Source organism: Neopsephotus bourkii, unplaced genomic scaffold, assembly GCF_033783945.1.
Source record: "Neopsephotus bourkii isolate Nb327-2 ecotype Australia unplaced genomic scaffold, CSIRO-AGI_Nbou_v1 NB_1825, whole genome shotgun sequence".
Taxonomy (NCBI): domain Eukaryota; kingdom Metazoa; phylum Chordata; class Aves; order Psittaciformes; family Psittacidae; genus Neopsephotus; species Neopsephotus bourkii.
The window spans coordinates 12,104,403-12,123,243 of NW_026902298.1; the positions used below are offsets into that span (position 1 = coordinate 12,104,403).

The 18,841-nt window shown below is 42.8% G+C and overlaps 1 protein-coding gene across 1 annotated transcript in view; it reads right to left on the reverse strand.

The window, feature by feature from the left end:
• Window positions 1–3,834: 3,834 nt before the first annotated feature.
• The window catches only part of LTK (leukocyte receptor tyrosine kinase), a 97,872-nt gene continuing 82,865 nt past the window's right edge, over window positions 3,835–18,841 (reverse strand). Inside the window, exons 22-29 of the mRNA XM_061343773.1 lie at window positions 16,914–16,978; window positions 13,728–13,857; window positions 11,220–11,317; window positions 8,414–8,506; window positions 7,721–7,822; window positions 6,173–6,307; window positions 5,894–5,984; window positions 3,835–5,177 (exon numbers count right to left, since the gene is read on the reverse strand). Coding sequence (XP_061199757.1) covers window positions 4,401–5,177; window positions 5,894–5,984; window positions 6,173–6,307; window positions 7,721–7,822; window positions 8,414–8,506; window positions 11,220–11,317; window positions 13,728–13,857; window positions 16,914–16,978 — 1,491 coding nt within the window. The 3' untranslated portion in view covers window positions 3,835–4,400. The remainder of the gene's footprint in view (window positions 5,178–5,893; window positions 5,985–6,172; window positions 6,308–7,720; window positions 7,823–8,413; window positions 8,507–11,219; window positions 11,318–13,727; window positions 13,858–16,913; window positions 16,979–18,841) is intronic.

Genomic DNA, 18,841 nt, shown 5'->3' on the forward strand with positions numbered 1-18,841 from the left:
AGACATCCACTGTGGTTTGGTCACAGGACAGTAGTATCTTTTCTTTGAGAACTTCCTTAGGGAAGGAACAAGGACCATTTATTTTGGTGTTTCTTGTACTTTTAGTCTTTAGCATCTAATATTTCTTGAAACAAAACTGGTTCTAACACATGTAGGAGGTTTGTTCAAAACCAATTAGGTACATTTGCTTTAGAACCCAATCCACGCAAAGCTGGATAGCTTCCTTTGGGGTAAGCTCTGTCTCAATAATCTCAGTTCACAGCCTGCAGTATATCAAGACATCATGCATTATCAGGCACTTGCCAGACTCATAGCAGTCCATGGGGTAGTTTTTGGTGGCAGCAGGGAAGAAGCAGTCAACCCTGCAGGACTGGCAGCACTTCTGAGCAAGAGAGAGTGTCTTCTTACCTGTGTATGAAGAGTACTTAGCAGAGAGGGGAAACAAACAGCCACCATGAGTGTCTCTTTATTTTGTGTTGCAAATATAGAAGTGTACACTTGTCCAGCTTTCAATTGCATAGAAGCAGGCATGCCATCTACTTATGTACAGTAGTCACCCAGACAGGTATGTTGGTGAGGAGTGCTGCCATGGTCAGAGGTAATGACAAATCGGAACCAGTTCAACTAAACGAAGAAGTCATGAGATGAGAAGATGTTAGTGATGTCGTGCCTAAGATGTCATTTCCATCAACCTGGAAATGGCAGGAACTTGGAGGGTTGATGTGGAGAAAACATGACTGTGTCTACAGGATCAGCTCTCACATTGCTTTGCTGCTCAAGGCTCTGAGGAGTGTGGTCTCTGGCTGACACAGCAATGGAGCTGCAGTTCCTAGCAGTACCGGTTTCTTCTCTTTCAGGTGAGTAGGGGGTGGGTATTGGAGGTGGAATAACTTACACTTGCAAAAGCCCATAACTATTCCATTAGACTTGCAACGCCTGCCCACTTGCAACGCCTGCCCTCTTGCAACTCAGTGGGGAGTTTACTGTAGGAAGGGGGTTGGTATGAGGAGGAGACCTTAAATCTGTGCAGTTAGAAGTTCTGTTTCTTTAAAGGGCAAATGAAGATACAAATGTGCAAGTTGAGGAGAGAAAAGGCAACAGATCCCAAGCAAGAATATCGATGGGTGTGAAAGACAAACTGAAATTTGTAGGATTATTTCATCATTTGTTATTCAGTCCCTTCTTTAAAGTGTAGGTATGAGCTTGTATGAAGCCACATGAATGCTGAGTCCAGAAAAAACCCAAAACAACTCTATACACACAATCTAAAACCAAGTTGGTAACTCATTAAAAGTCAGACCACCCATCAGGAAGAGCAATCTGTAGTAATCCTATAAATGGCTGGGTCTGCAGTGGGGAAGTGTTGGGAGACTTTTCACATGGATTACAGATAAGCCCAGATATCCCACTCGTGACATTCTGGTAGGAAACAAAATCAGGTTTCAGCTTTCAGCTGCCAAAAATAATCTGATTTTGACACTATCGGTTCAACTCATTGATTATGCACTGAAAGTGTCTTCTTAGAACACAGCTTCAAGTCATATTTTGAAATAGTAGCAATTGAGCACTGTGAAATTGTGGCTGCATGAACAGCAAGTCTCAGTCTCAGAACTGAGGGCTGTAGAATATGCCACTGTGATTGTTATTTTAGGTAATACGGTTTGGGCAGCATTGGAGCATTCAGCATCCCAACAGGAGCAATACTGGTATTATTTCCTCCAGGATATTGATTAAAATTTCATTATCTGTGAGGGTTTCTAAAAAGCAGCCAAGGGATCAGATACACACAGAAAAAGGTCAAAGATTGGTGGCAACTGCACTGACAGAAGATTATTTACCTTCAGTTTTGTTTGTGACAGTTGTATAAAATTTAGGTTGCTAATGCAGATCCTTCCAAAATTCCCACCTTTTTTCAGTGCCCATTTGGTACATGCAGCTCTATGTTCTGTCTTGCTACAAGATACTCTTGCTCAGTACATGCCTGAGCCACATGCTGTTGTCAACCAGCAAAGCATCACTATATAAACAATGTATGCTCATTCTACTCCTATGGTTGTCTTTCAACACCCCACTGCTGGACACTTAGGGTTAAGATATTGGGTGGGATGGACTTCTCTTCTGGCTCAGTGCAGTTTTGTCTATGTTCTTCCTGTAAATAAGTAAGTACCTTGATGCAACTACTCAGTAAAAACAGATATTTACCCAAAGTGCTGGGCTGAAGAACTTGCATTTTCATTATAAAATGAAGGCACAGCTGCAGCCTATACTGCACACAGCATTGGCAGTAACACTGTGCTCTCCTTTCACCCCATGTTTTAGTGGCTTAGTTTTATCACTACTGACCTTCCTAAATCATGTTGAGGCAAGTGCTGTGTATGGGGAAAATGGTGGCAGCTCAAGCTGGGTAACCATGTGGACAGTAGGGCTCCTACCTGCTTCTCATTGGACTCAAGGTATTATATAGTCATTTCCATGTGAAAACAGATGTCTTGTGCCTGCTACTTCACAGAAAGGCTGCAGGAAGAGAAGGTGCTATAGTTAACATCCCATGGCTTCTGAGCAAGTCAGTATTTCATTCCTGTCTTGTCTTCCATTCTGATGGCTAAGGGGAATTGAAAGCAGGATTGTAACAGATGTGCAGGTCTATAAGTGATGGTATGTAAAACTATCAGTTCTAAAGCCAAAGGCCTGGAACTATAGGAAGCTTGGAACAGATAGACGCAAAGTCAGAACAACATAAACCTGCACTGAAGACACATTTCACTCCCAATGGATTCGGGCTCTTCTCTCTGTGCTTTTTCTGTACCACATCTCAGTAGTGTCCATCCTTGAATGATGCAGAGGACAGGAAGTCTGTGGTCAAAGCAAACCCTCTCCTGCCAGCTCACATCTTCAGACTGTATGTGCAGCTGATTGATTGCTAAGTGTGAAGCTTGTACCAGATCACCTCTTCCCTCAGAAAGGAACCAGAGTGAGCCTACAAGTGGCATCTTGCCACACAGCTTGATTACACTTGCAGGCAGCATGTACTTTGCCACTGTAGGTTGGCAGTGCGACATTCAGGAGTGGGGCAAGTACAAAACCCTTCTGAGACTGTTCAGGCTTAATTCAAATCATTTACTTTTTCAGTCTCCGTATGTTGCAGGCTTTAACTGGTACACACCAGTTTAGGCCCTAAGCTACAGAAGAAAGTGTTAGAAATGAACTGTCCTCAAAGCAACTGCCTTTACCAGCAAGTCTTACGCTTGCAATGTGAGAAGAAATGGCGACCTGCTCAGGTGTGTGAAGACAAGTCGTGATTTCAGCTTTCTTGAATGGTGGAGCTATGTTACCTTTCCGTGTAAAGAGCATTGTAAGGTTGTGCCTGTGTTTGTTAGCTTCCCCCTCGCACTGCCCTTCCTTTGCATTACTGTTTCTACCCCCAGAGGAGTAGGCATTAAAACCAAGAACAACCCCAGTGCACCAAGAGCTAGTCAGTTACTCAAGAACCTCAGCTTGATGCTTACAACACAGCACAGGAAACTACTGCTGAATACCAACGTACATACACGAATGAAGTTCAACCCAAATGAAGTCCATTACAAGATCAAGACATGAAGTCCATTTCTCCTTATGCCACACAGCAAAGCCGTTCTAGAAAAACCACCTGCCCCTTCCACGCCAGGAGCTGTGAGGAAAGTGACACCATGGGACAAGCAGCACATTTCCTTCACTATCCAAAGGGATACCAGGAGCTCCACCAACTATTTTCTTTGTGAATAGTAAATTTGCTTTCCTCTTCATTGCTCGTTCTCGAAGCACATGCCCAGAGGAGCCTGGAGGTTTTGTTGCATCCTTCCTGCTACTTCCAATTTGAACAGTAGCTTCATTTTCATGTTTTTCCAGAGGGTCTGCTAGTAACACAGATGCAAATGTAGCTGCTATTTATTTACTTCCCTTACAGTGCATGAGCATCATTAGTAAGTCACACGGACTGTAAGAAGCTCGTGGGAATACAGCAGCCTTCGCAAGTTGCACAGCATGTGTTTTTGGTTTCTTCAGTCAGAAAGAAGCACAACCTGTGTCAGTCATTATTTAGTTCCATCCAAATGCTGCAGTTGGATGGTAGGTCCAATTCTTTTCACCTGAGCAGATTGAGAAAAAGTCCTTTCACTATTGTCTTCTGAATGAGAGCAGCAATGCCATTCATCTCCACCTCTAAGCTGGTTCACAGAACGTGTTTGATGGACAGAGATCGGAATGCAACTCTTTAACGACCTGGGGATCTGGCAGGTTGAAGGAGAAAGCAGAACATTGCTGATGTTGAAACATCACCCGTCCAAGGGAACTTAAATGGAGGAAGTGAGTGAAGTGTCCTTCCAGACACACACATTCCCTGATCTTCGGAAGAACTGTTTCTATTATACTGGAGTAACACTCAGGTCATCTGACAAAGACAGACCAGAGTCCCTCTCCCTCGATGTTTTCTCTGTCTTATAAAAAGGCTTTTCATCTCTGTGCAGGCTGGAGCTCCTTAGCACAGTTCCTCTGACCCCTGCCAAACCCGATGGTTGGTGCTCAGTGCCACAGCACAGGTCATCATAAGCATAATTCACATTGCCACAGGGGAAAGTCTGGAGTTTCACCAGTTCTATCCCACTGACATCCAGCTGAGGGCAGTTGCTTCGACTTGGAGATGCTGGAGATGCCCGGGAGCTAGGAGAAGAACTGCAGTTCCCATCAAAGCCTGAATCTTCCCGCTCCGGATTTGCTTTGGGCTTGGAGCTGGGGCTGAAGTGACAGATGTTCTCTAGCACCCACGATCCATAGGTTGGGTTCCAGAGGTTTTTTGTTTTGTTTTTAAGTCTGTGGCTTGGTGGATTGCTCAGGTCCAGCTTCTGGCTTGAGGTCTGCTGGAACCAGGGCCCGCTGTTGAAATCAGTGAGGCATGGCAGACTGGGCCCTCGAGCAGTCCGGTTGCTCAGGTTCTCCACCAGCAGCTCTTGTGGACATTGTACAAGTTTGTGCCCAGCCTGGTGGGAGTCCAGTGCTTTAGGCGTTGTCTGTGGTGTGAGAGAAGGGCTTACCAAGAGGGGCACCATCCCACTGGAAATGTTTGGGCGCATGACGGTACTCCCTTCATCCTCTGGTGCGGGGCCACACTCCATGGGTAGCTCAGTGTTGATCACATCAGGGTCCTGAAAAAGAGAGGAAAGAACCTGTTACACCCTGAGCACCTCCAGGGTGATGGACACACCTGCACTTTAAGGGGTACAGCTACGACAGTGAAAAAGGATGACAGCTGGTTTAGGCAATATTTGTGCCCATCATGCAAGGTGCTATCTGCCATCCTGGATATCGCACTGTTAGGACTTGCAAAAATGCTCTCTCATGTATGTGCTTCCTTTCAGCTGTGCTTTATTGAAACCAGCAGCTAAGCTGGGGGTCACTAGCATTATCATTTCTCCCTTGGGAGGTTAGATCCAGACTTGTAGCTGTAAAATGCTACCAGATGGTGAACTCACTGTGCCATCTCATTACTCCGCCGACTCCATACCAATTCTGCTGTGGCTTTAGAGCAACATTAGGTAAGGAAGGTCAGAATATGGACCTTGAAAGAGATTCTAAATACATTTCTATCACAAAATGAAGGACATTTTGCTACTGAAGAAGCTGAGAGCTGAAAGCACCCACTTCCACAGGAACAGCATAATCTCATTTTGGTTGGGCTGAAGAGTGAAGATGGATACCAGAAAACCCAAATGAAAAGAGCAGTTGAGCCAACAGCACCAACTGGGAAAGTAACTAAACCAGTCTGCCAGGACTCTTCACTTGTTTGGGGCACTAAAGCTAGTGCCTTTGGATAGCTGGCATTCCATGGATTATCATCCATCTGGATACCAAAGACCAGTACCTGTGTGCAATACTTGATTCTTTCCAGGATGGTGGAGAAGTTTGGCCGATACTCTGGGCTGTGCTGCCAGCACTGGGTCATGATCCGGTACCTTGAAGTAAGGTTAATAAAAAATACATCCATTGATCAAGAAAGGTAATCACGTAAAAGGTGTTTCTGAATGAAGTGATCATGGGTCCACAGGAACTGCAGTTCCCTGACTAAAGTTGTCTGGTTGCCTTTGTTGAACCTGTTTGATACCCACTATCCCTTGTCTTCCGGAAGTAAGGAAATACTTACACTGGTCCTGGACAGTTTTTCGGTGGATCCATTCTTCCTCCACTGGTGACAAATTCCAGCACTTCCTGGTTGGTTTTGCAAGGGTAGGGCATGTAGCCTAGAGAGAAAATCTCCCAAAGCAGCACACCAAAGGACCTGTGTCAGAAACCAGCCAGCAATACCAATTAGGCATCATTTGTGCTCCATAAACCTGGCACAAAGTGTAAGTAACACCACAGCAACAACCTTTAGAAGCTGAAGGCCAACCACAGTAATGTGCAATTAGCATGATTATGAGTCAACTTTAATATGGAAACCAAACAAAACCTTTGCTCAAGCTCCAAAACCAGTTTTGCAGAGGCTTCAAAATACTTAAATAACTCTGAACTTGTTCTTTCTGCTGCATTCCTTATTTCTAGACCAGGAAATGCCAGAGAACCCTTTGCTATGTATGGTCTAACTGAAAATAACTGTTAGCTCTGGCATGGGGATTCCTGCCTTACTTGGGAAGACTCGATATACTTGGATCATGTTTGGCAACAGGGTGCTTAAGAGTAAAATAGAGTAAGGGGTATCCAGTGAAACTGAAAGGCAGCAGCATTTTTTTGTCATGAAGTGGATGCTCTGTTTTACATCCACGGGTCACTTAGCAGTGCCACTGAAAATACCATGTGAGTTCTTAGAGCCAAGGGAGTCAAGAGGGTTGTAAGAGCCACTGTTTGTTGCAAAGGTGGAAGAATTTTCCAGTACATGTGTGTTACTCAGAATAGTCTTTTACAGGAACAGTAGCACTTCCCTCCAAAATATTTAGCACTGGCTGCTCACAGTTAGGGGCTGATAAGCAATCCCTTCCGGCATCACTAACAACTCCAGGAAACTGGGTCAGTGTGGCATTTAAGGGAATGGCTCAGTACAGTACATTGAGGAATCTACTGTACAGGGAGAGAGGCGTTCTTAAGCAATTGGAAAGCTTCCATTCCGCAGCACCTGTGCATGAATGTGCTAGTGTTGAGGGGGTGCTTATCTTAGAGAAGATGAAGTTACATGAGGAATCAATATATAAATATTGTTTCCTCAGCAACCAGCAAGGACTTCTGGTTAAATCTGCTCTCATTTTATATGCAACAGAAAGAAATTATACAAAAGTAATCCTTATTCTGCAACTGACAGAGTCATTTACAAGACATAAGCAGGCCTTGTCACCAAGAGGAACTGAGTAACTGTTACTGTGGGCTGAGGGAAGTATCTGATGGTATTTGTCTGGATTTTTAACTGAGACTTCTTGGGGATCTAAACTGCTTTCTCTTTTCACTTCTTGACTACCTTTATGTGATACTCTGCATTTATGTATAGAGAATCTTTATTACCGCCATTTACATTAGATCTTTTCTCATTCAGAATTCTTTAGCTGTGCTTCTAGTGAATGTAGAGGGAAGCCCTGCAATAATTTTCTGGGAATTTCTGACACTTTTTAAGGTTTCTGATAAGCAGATTTTTTTTTTTTTTTTCTTGAGCAATTTCTTGACCCTTAACACTGAGTAGCAGAAGTGATCAAAATACATTTGCTACCAGGTATCAGTCTTGGAGGTGAAAATTCCCTCCAGGAAAGCTTCTGGTGGCATCCACTTGACAGGAAGCATGGCTCTTCCTCCTTTACGGTAGTAACTTGCTCTGGGAAAGGTAAAACACATGGAGAATGTCACAATCAGAAAGGGCTCAGATACAGAAAAGATCTTATCTCCACAGCAACAGCAGCTGGGGATTGCATGCAGCAATGGGAGCCAAGTGAGAAAAGGAAAAGCCATCAACACAAATGGTGCCTTGAAGCAGTATTTTATAATCTCTTTGCAACTGGGATGGAAACTGAAGACATCAAATGTTATACTGCCTTGCCCAAGGTGCTGATGCAGCAAGTCTTCTGGACATCATAAACTGAGAATTATGGTTGGGGGGGTTATTATTTATTTAAGATTATATGTGATCAACCAGCTAATAAATGTGCCTATGCTTGGCCTAGTGTCCAAGTGTTTGTAGTGTTCCTTGGGGCCCAGTCTGGAATAAACACAGTTGAAGTGTATTGGCTAGTAGGCACAGATGTGTTCATTTACAGTCTGTTAACCTCCAGCTAGTTAATTGGTAATCAAATTCAGGCATACAATGGATGGTTCCACTGCTTCAGATATCATGAGACAGTTCAAACTGGTCAAGATTATACTACAGGTTACAGAGTTATTCACAGGACTGAAATGGCTTTTCACCTACCTGTAAATATCTCTGGCCATCCCAAAGTCACCAATCTTGGCTATTCGTCCTGCTCCAGTGCAGGTCAAAAGGCAATTCCTTGCAGCTATATCTCTTTTATCAAAATAAAATAAATTATAATTCTAAAAGTAGCTAAAGGAATAAAGAAAGAATATTAGACCCAGTCCTTTAAGTCTTAGTTGAGTCATCATCACACAAATGAGAAGAGCCTTATTAAAAATAAGAAATAATGCCAGCTACATTATAATTTTTATTAACCACAATTCTTAAACCACATTTACATCACATTTTCTACCCAGTGTTTTCCAAGCATTCCCCACTCCCATCTCTTTTCACTAAGGCAGAAAGTGTCAGACCAGAGACAGATCCAACCCCTTTTGCTTCAACCACATTATGACAGATGTCTTTTTTTTTCCATCTAGAGTGGCAACTTAGCAGTGTCTCCATCAGTTACAGATGTGATGCTATTGGGGAGTCTTAGTAAACTGCTTGAAAAGTCAATATAGAACCAGGTTCAGCAAATGGTTGCTTCTGGATATCTCCTGTGGAACCAAGTAAAGCTACATATTGGAGCAGCAGTTTGCTGAGTGCAAGTTTAGCTTGCGACACATGGCAGTGATGAGTCCATGGCCAAGACTGCGGGATTTGTGTTCATTTTAAATACTAATTCCTAAAAGAAACTCATTAAAAATCATAGCATTGTGGGGGTCCTGCTGACTGCCAAGAAAAATCAGCTCCTTGAACAACTCATATGTTTCTTCCCACTGCCAGCCTTGAAAAATCCCTCAAGATCTGGAAGTCAAGCTCTGCTTTCTCTTCCATCAGCTGTGACTCCTAGGTAACAAGACCTGCCCTTAGTGACATTGCCACAACCCACTACACTACATTTCTACCCCAGGATACCTGTTATCTGTAATTATACCTTTCTACCCTTCCCAACCCACTCTAAGTAATACTGACATCACTAACAAATACTAATACAGAACCTGAATGAAATTCCTTCTATATTGATTTCCTGAGTTATTGGCTAAAACAAAAGAAGTTATTTCACAGGTTGCTTATATTACAGACCTAACAATGCAAAAACTGACCCTGAGAGCTTTTTAAAAGCCATATGCTGCTGTTAAGAGAGTCAAGCACTAGTTTCTTCCACTTCTCTCCAAAAATGGAGATTGGTCTTGAGTAATAAGAGGTTGTCTGTCCATTTGTTGACATAAATGTTGGAAGTTCTATGTGATGACTGCTGTGCTCCGTGACATACAAACAGCAGGGAACATCTACCTGACAGGAGAGATGAAAACTGGTTTTATAAAACACTTGCAGAGAGAATTTCTGTTGAGTTTCTGTTGGACTTCTTGCAGCACAAGAAAAATCTGTCCCTTATCATAAATTCAGTAGATCAGGGTGGGTGGAGGTTGATGAAGGATATTACTATTACAGTAAGGATTCTCTTAATCGCTATAGCGATTGACTCTGAAGATTCCAGTTAGAATACTGGTCCTCTCATGTACTTACTATGAGATGCTGGTCCTCTCATTTACTTACTAAGAGATGCAAGAGCCACAACATTGTTTCACTCTTACTGCTCTTTTTTAATGACAGAAAATTCTAGTACTTTTTTCCAAAGGAACTTAATTATTGTTCCAATATAAAGGAGACTGAAAACTGTCTCAGAGGCTGTAATCACAAAGCCATAACATATCCCATATCTCAGCCTCATGGCTTTTTGCCCCAGCTGCTGATTACCACGTGTTTCACTCACCTTCTCTAGTCTCTACCTGCCCTTGCCCAGCTCTGCCTATTTGCTGTGTGCAATGTCATGTGTACATACACGTGCTTGTGTGTGTGGGGTGAATCAGTTGTCTACTTGCATAACTTCAGGCTGCATGTTGCTTTAGTTAGAGCCTGTGACCCTCTTGTCTGCAGGTCTCTCCTTTTAGCACAAAAGGTGATCTCAGTGTGGCATTCAGGAAGGAATTCAGCTGCACGCTATGCCTGGGAACATTATGAGCTGAAACAACACATAATCAGAAGCAAAGGAATCTGATATCCAACTGGGAATTTTAAAAGGCTACCTATAATAAACTTTACCTCTTTTATAATAGTTTATTTTTATTAAAGCCTGCCATATCAACTTTTTTTTTTCTCTACAAAAGAGGAAAAACAGTTGTGAACAAATACGGGCTCCCAAAGACCACTTAGCAGATCAGCTGCTGAGCTGGGAAGGAAGCCTTAGAGTTGTTTTTTAACCTCCTATTATCCCTGTTCTAGTATTCCTGTTCTACCCTTCTTGAGTCAATGGCTCAAATATGATGGCATGTCCTGTGCTGATGGGATCAAATATGATGGCATGTCCTGTGCTGATGGGATAGGGAAAACATTAAGTCAAGATAGGGAGATAGAAGAGAGAAATGGTACCTTATTCTCTTAGAAGCTAACACAGACTGACACTAGAAGAGAGAAATGGTACCTTATTCTCTTAGAAGCTAACACAGACTGACACTACCATCTAGTGGACTACAGGGCTAATCTCAAATGTGGCTATTGTAGGCAGCTGAAAATTAACGCTTGAAAACAGTAACTGCGAACAGAATATTCCTTTCTCCCTAGCAGCACAGAGAGCTGCGCAGAGCCTAACTCCTACCAAAACCCACTGAGACCAGCCCAGACATCTAAGCACAAGCCTGCACTGGTAGAGGAATCTCTGTCTTCCCCCTGGAGATTAATGCTGTCTAATCCACTGTAGATGGAAACGATGTGAGCTTCACACACTTTGGGATACATCAGAAGGACTGTTTCTCCTCACCTGTGGATGAAATGATTCTCTTCCAAATATTTACAGCCACAGGCAATATCCCTAGCGATGTTCAGCAGGTCCTGCATTGTCAGCGTGGATGGTTGATTCTGGAAAGGGACACACAGAAAATGGGAATAATGAAGTAGGATATAGTTCAGGCAGGGGGTAATCAGAGAGGGGCAGAAGAAGGGAAAGGGAGAGACACATACAGGGTGGTGGAAGTGTTAAATGATTCAACAGCAAAGAAGAATAAAAGCAGACCAAAGTAAAGGGTTAGAAAATGAGTAAATTCTTATTTAAGCCAAAATGCTTTCAGAAGATTTCACTTCTCCTGCTCACAATGCATGAGTGCAAGCTGGTGAGAGATCTATGGCCTGACCTAAATAGCCTAGAAAAGGGGATGTGAGAGGACTAGTCCCTGCTGGTGCTGGACTTTGTGAAATCAAAAGACAAGCAGGTTTAAAAGGTGAGGTGGGAGAGAAACTTCACACACACACACTTTTAAAGAGTGGATTAATAAATTATCAAGAGAAAGTGGCACATGAACTCAGAGAGAGAGCAACGATGCGCGACTGCACATCTCTGCACCTGCAGTCAGCATTCATCAACTTATCTGTTCATGTGGAAAGATGGAGATTACCCTCAGGAGCAGTATGGGAAAAAGGGATGATTTACCACAGACTCAGGGACTGGTACTAGCCCTTCACCATCTGCACTTCCCTAAGAACGATAAAGAAGTTTCTCTGCAGGAGCCCTGCTTATTTTCATCCTGTCATTTATTTCCCCATGGGGAAATTTCCTCGGTGTTTCTCCTGGAACTTTGGTATTGCTTTTAGGAAGGGTGGGGAGAAATTACTACACTGCTGATCATAAGCCTGAGTGATATCAAATAAATTGTTCGTTTTAAGGCTGCTTTTGTTTCTGGATGCTGATATCACTGTAATTTCTCATGCTCAAACCACATAACATACACTACAGCTCTGTTTTTATTGGCTAGGAAAGTTATTGCACAAAGATCTTGGATATCTGCCATGGAGAATTATTATAGCTATACAGCAGGCATTTCTGGAGAGGAAATAAAGAGCAGGGAGGAGAAATAGAACCACAGAGCTGAACCTTATCTATGTTCTGGAATCCCTCTGTCAGAAGACTGTGATGGACATGCATTTTCTCTGCATCCAGGGAAACGTGTTGTGAAATACATTAGTGATGGGGTTAGTTCTCCTTTCAGAAAAGGTGTACAGGGACATTTGTTGAGTACTAAGAGGGCTTCAACTGTTGTATTTGCTATCTGCTACCATACCAGCTAACATAGCAGCAGTTTGTTTTCATGATATTTAAAAAATAACTGTTCTTTACATTACAACTATGAGTAATATTCAAATAAGAGCATTTATTATTCTCTGCTGCCCACAGACTTTATATACTTACAAAAATTGTGCCACTTTCAGTATAAATGCCAAAAATAAAGATATACGAACTGCTCCATCTGGGTGCTGTTATACCACTGTAAGTACATTTAATTAGTATATTTACTCCTTTATGAGGAAGAAACTAAGCTCAGTGTTTCAACAACATGTTAATACCAACACATGAAGCTAAATCATCTTAACTATTTGGGGTGGAGGGGCATGTGGAGGAGAAGCTGTGTTACTGCATCATGTGGTGTAGGAGTACATGAGGCACTAGTCAGCCTCCGCCTGCCCCTGTAGGCATCCAGCATGGGCACCTCAGTACAGTAAGAAATAACATAGAATCAGGCTTAACTCTTCTGTTTTTTTGAAGGCTCCACTCAAACAGAAACGTACTTATTTAACAGGGGTGCCCAAGATGCCACTGTTAAACAAGAACAAATATCTGGAATCAGCTGTTCATTAGAAGAACATCGAAACTAATACATTTCAAATATTCACTGTACTTGGTTGGCATTAATACAGCATTAGAAATCAGAGATCATTTGTAAAACCCTTCATGACAGCTTTTTATAAAGGTGGGAAGTTTTTAAGCAAAAATATTTGCCTTGGTAATTTCATTTCATCGATTTAGATCCCTGTCACAGTGCTACATGCAGGCTCAGCTCTTCAACTGGTATAAATTTGTGCATCTCCATATGGTACTGACGCACACCTGCCGAGGACCTAGTGCTACAAATTCCCATTACTGCATATCAGTGTTATAACTTCAGCCCCTCACACACATCAGAGTACACAGAAAATGAGGCAGACATTGAGGAAAGAAAGCCCCTTAATTTGTAGTCCAGCTGATAGAGAACTCTGGAATGACAGGACAGGCTTTTAGTCTTTCCTTCTCAGTCGCTAACAGACTGGATTTCTGGCACTGCTTTCATTTTCTCTCATTGGCATCTGCTTATGTCGAGTAATCAGAGGTATATATCTACAAGTTTGTAAGAGCTGGGACACATGAACAGCCCTGCTTGGCTTCAGTGTTCTATTTATAAAAACAAGAGAAACAATCATACTAAAATGAACCACAAGTTAAGCAGAGAAGTTATCTCACCACTCTGGGTCGATTCTGCCGAAGGAAGCTCTTCATATCTCCTCCAGCCATGAGCTCAAGCAGAATGAAGCGAGGCAGCGTCTGCAGGCTAACACCGATGCACTGCACAATATTCTGGTGATTGAACTTACTGAAAGCCAAGATCACAGGAACATGGAAGAGAAAGACAGCATTAGCACACGGCCAACGTCCATCACACTCACTGTGCCTTGAGATCAGACAAACTGGGTCGAAGTATATCCTGGTGCAGTGTGAGTTACCAAATTCCTACTTCAGCCATATCAAAATGCTGCCCTGATTACAACAGCCCCAAGCTCAGGGTTATGACTGGCTTTGCCCATGAAAAGCTTTCAACAGAAGGTGTGAAAAGCTGAAAGTAAAGCAGAGCCTTCTGTCTGTAAAGAGGGAATTTAATGGTCACACTGACTGGAAGATGGAGATTACATGAGAGGGAAAAGAAAGGTAAGCACTTCAAATATGCAAATATTATTGACCTTTGTGAAACAAAACTCTGACTGGTGGGGATTTTACTTGAGCATTGGTTATTTTAAATATACTGCTGTATAGTCTGGTGGACTCAGTTCAGTGTCTAGTCTACCAAAGAGGGACTCAGCTACTACCTACTGCAGCAGCAGCTTTCTGTCTCTTACAAAAGAAAGCTGAGATTGTCAAGAAGCTCAGTAAGATTCAAGTCATTAAAAAGCAGCATCTTCCCTTGGTGATTACCTGGATAATATAGGAACTAAAAATGGAAAGGATGCTGGGGAAGAGAAAGAGTCATGTGGTACTAAGTAAATCAAAGCACTCTGTAATTGTTTGAAATTGCTCTTAAAAAAAACCTCCATACATCAGTGTTACCTTCTGTTCAGCTGCCAAAGTTCTTGCAGATTTTAGGAAGTGGCACTATGTCACAAGATTCCTGCTTTAATAGCAGAAAACCAGCACCTACGTATGAGCTGGGCCAATGAGAACAGGAACTTTTTGTTGCACAAATTAAAAATGCATTAACACTGATCACTTACAGCCAACCCAACTATACTACTACTGTAAAGTCACCCTTGACTATACTATTGTTTGAAGGTTATGGATTTGTGTTAAGGAATTCAGTTCCAAGACTGCAATACTTAAAGTACAGGTGGCAATAAGAATGGCTGGCTGTTATCCTGTCCAGGGAGGTTTTATAGATCTCAGTTCACTGTTATGAGGTCATGCAGATGAGACCTCATAAAGGTTCTGTCAAGCTTAGAAAGATGTTAAAAGCCAGACACATCTAAGAGAAGTGCTCATACTGGCAAAAGGGCTGTGTTCCATCTGTGCAAGCTATACACAGAGAGCCATATTCACTACTTCATGCCTACAGAAGTTTCAGAGTGTATCGCTCAGCTATCTTTGTGCAAAGGAAGGGTAAAAGCCCAGGACTTTCACAGCAAAAAGCACTTACTTATGGCAAATGGCTCTACAGATGAGAAAGGCAAAAATGTTGCACATACAATTTAGCTAATAACTAAAAGCCACAATGGGAAAAACTTGTCACACTTTCTCCTTCAGCTGCCAAACCTGCTCTTACAAAACTTCTTACTTTAATTTTGAAGAGATAATATACTATATGCCCTCACATCCAAGAATAAAGACATACCATCCTGGCATACAGCTTGTGCTGTACCACCTTGATGCTGCTCTTACAGAGGCTGAACTTCTGAGTCACTGCACAGGTGGCTCTTGTCCTTAGCTTTCCTATTGCTTTCCACTGCATCATTGACAATTTGTTTTAGCAAGAGCTTCAGGACATGATTTATAGTCAGTAAAAGGGCAATGAGCTTCTTTGAAAAGGAAAACATTTCAAATGCAGAACAAGTTTATACAAAGATGTTGTGCCTTTTTACTCCTCTGAACATGACCCGCAGAGCCCTGCAGAAATTTTTGTTGAGATGATGTACTGGGTTTGGGTGGGATAGAGTTCATTCTCTTCACAGTAACTCCTATGGTGCTATGCTTTGGATTTGTTATCAAAACAGTGTTGATAACATTGATATTTTGGCTATGTATTTAGTTGTGCATGCCCCACCCTGACAGTGTTCAGTGTCAGGCTGGATGAGGATTTGAGCAACTTGGTCTAGTGGAAGGGGTCCCTGGCCATGGCAGGGTGTCCTGGGTTCATCAGTAGCAGTCATTTTTCTCCTTCTTGGTAGCTGGTGCAGTGCTGTGTTTTGACTTTTGGGCTTGGAGCAGAGCTGGTAACAATGATGTTTTGGTTTGGCCAAGGACTTTGTGGGCCTCATGCTCTGCCAGGGAGGAGGGGAAGCTGGGAGGAAGCAGAGACAGGACACCTGACCCAAGCTAGCCAAAGAGGTATTCCATACCACAGCACGTCATGCCCAGGATGTAACTGGGAGTTACCCGGAAGGGCGAGGGGACTGCAGGGTTGGAGGAGGTATTGGTTGGTGCTTGGTCAGACTGGGGGGGAGTTATTGGTTGGCTGGTGCTGAGGTGTTGTCTTCTCTTCCCTTGTTATTTCCTTTACGATTATTATTATTGGTGGTAGCAGTAGTGATTTGTGTTATATCTTAGTTATTAAACTGTTCTTATCTCAACCCAGGGGAGTTGCATTCTTTCTGATTCTCCTCTCCGTCCCTTCAGGAGTAGGGGGAGCGCAAGAAGGGGGGGGAGTGAGTGAACAAGCTGTCTGGCTGGGGTTAAACCACGACACAGGGGTTGGAACTGGGTAAGCTTTCAGGTCCCTTCCAACCCAAAGCATTCCATGATTCTGTTGCTGAGCAGTGCTTACACAGCATTAAGCCTTTTCATGCCATCTCACCAGTGAATGGGCAAGGGGTGCACAAGAAGCTGGGAGGGGACACAGCTGGGACTCACCCGAACTGCCCCAAGGGATATTCCATACTTCATGCTCACTAGTAAAAGCTGGGGGAAGAATGAGGAAGTGGGGGTCATTTGGAATTTGGCATTTATGCATGAAGCCCTGCTTTCCTGGAAATGGCTAAAACTTTGCTACCTTGCTTGAGATTCACAAGTAGCTGAAACTAGTAGCTCCTATGCTACTAAAATACCACCTGGTCAAAAATAAGGGTGGATTTCTTTTCTGCACCAGAGCAAGATAAATTATTCTTATTACCTGCATGACTCTTTTTTTCCCCCACCCACCATCAGTATAAAACCCTTAAACTATACCTGATAATCAATGCTTCCATTAGGAAATCCATCTCATCCTGCTCAGAGCAGACTTCTGGCAGGGTCTGTTGAGAGGTAAAGACAGTGAGGACCATCCCACCAAAGAATTGAGAATATTTATGTAACCACCAAAGGAAACAGAAAACAAGAAACAGTGAGCATGTAACATGTGAACGACATCAGGAACCTACCAGAAGGGGCTCATCTATTCAGCAGCCAGTTTTTGAACTACATGTGACCCATTTGGTAGTTGGAATAGGAAATTAGTTATGTACTTGGAGTATTTTTGTGTGCATTTAACTATATGCAGTGTTCTGGAGCTTCAGGTATACATCAAAAAAAGCATTAGGTGAGGAAATAGAGATCTAATATACACTTTAAAATGACAGGCGTTAATTTATTCTCCTTTTTCTATATGTCCATATTGCAGCACATCCTTCCATGTCATTTGACTCACACAGCCACATGATTTCAATAATTGTGTCACACACCATTGTGTCACGCTTCCTCTCCTGCCAGAAGATCTGGACAGCATCTGCCCCTGATAAACATCAACTGAGAGCACAGGCAGCTGTAGAAGCAGTGCCTACTGCTGCGCCCACTGGTTTAACATCACGGGATGGCCTGGCTGCAGCTGTGTGTAGTGCCTGCCTGCCAAACTGCACACAGAGGTGAGACGTTCACTGCACAGTGGGGCGAGGCTGGCATGGAAACAGTGTGGGCTACAGAAGACAGTGTTACACATTTCTCTCTCAAATAAGTGATTGCTTCACACAGGACAGTGCAGATGATTATTAAATTGGTGGAACAGCCACAAACAATATGTAGAGTATGCTGCAAATGTATGTTTTAATTTATTCTCTGTATACAGCTGCTGCTTCTTCTGCACAGTCAGATCAGGACTGATATGCTCCATCAAGCTCATCAAGCAATGTAAGCTTGGGCCCCATGGATACTCTACTGGTTTCCAGCCAGCGAGAAGAGCTGCCTTTTGGTGATGTTCAGGGTGCTGCTTTACAGGGAACTGCGCGAACAAGTGGGCAGACAGGGCCCTAACAAGTAGTCAGCATTGCTGAGACCTTCAAAACTGGTAACAGCCCCACTGGATTATCACAACTGAACAACATGCTGATCCACTTCTGTTCCCCACTGCGCTGTGGTGCTTCTGCCAGTCTGGACAGTGAAACTGGGCTGGGCAGTTACAGCTGCTTGCCCGTTTCTGTTGTGGGATTTCATTCACATTTGTTCAGTGGCACGGGAAGTTAATAACAAAATGTCATAATGCATGATGCTTTCACCTTGTTTGTTTGCTTGTTTTAAAAAGGGGTTTGAAAGATAGTATGAATAATGGTAGAACTTCTTTTTATTATTGAAGGCCACCTTTTGGGCTGAACCTGTAGAAGGTGATCTGGTTCTCTGAGTCACAAGCTTATAAAAGAACAAAAGCAGGCCTATAAGCATCCTTATCTTTAGGGCTGAGTAACTGACAAATCCTGAGGCAACAGCAGTAATTTCACAGAAAGCCAGCTTGTTATCTTTAGCTACTAATGACATGCAAATGAGCTTGATATCCCAATTTATATTCACAGCAGCGTATTGAACAATGTGCATTAATAAAAGAGTACCTGAACGTTTCCCATGTGGTAGACAAACACTACTCTCAGTATAAAGGAAATGTAACTGAGAAACAATACAAGTTTTTAAATATGGCAATGTCATGTGAAAAACTCAGGAGATAGCACTCAAACCCACTGAAGTGCAGAAGTAATAATGTATAAGCATTATATAAATGTTTACTGTTTGCTGCCTGTCCTGGGTTCAGCAGTAGCAGTCATTTTTCTCTTTCTTGGTAGCTGGTGCAGTGCTGTGTTTTGACTTTCAGCCTGGGAACAGATCTGATAACAATGATGTTTTGGTTTGGCCAAGGA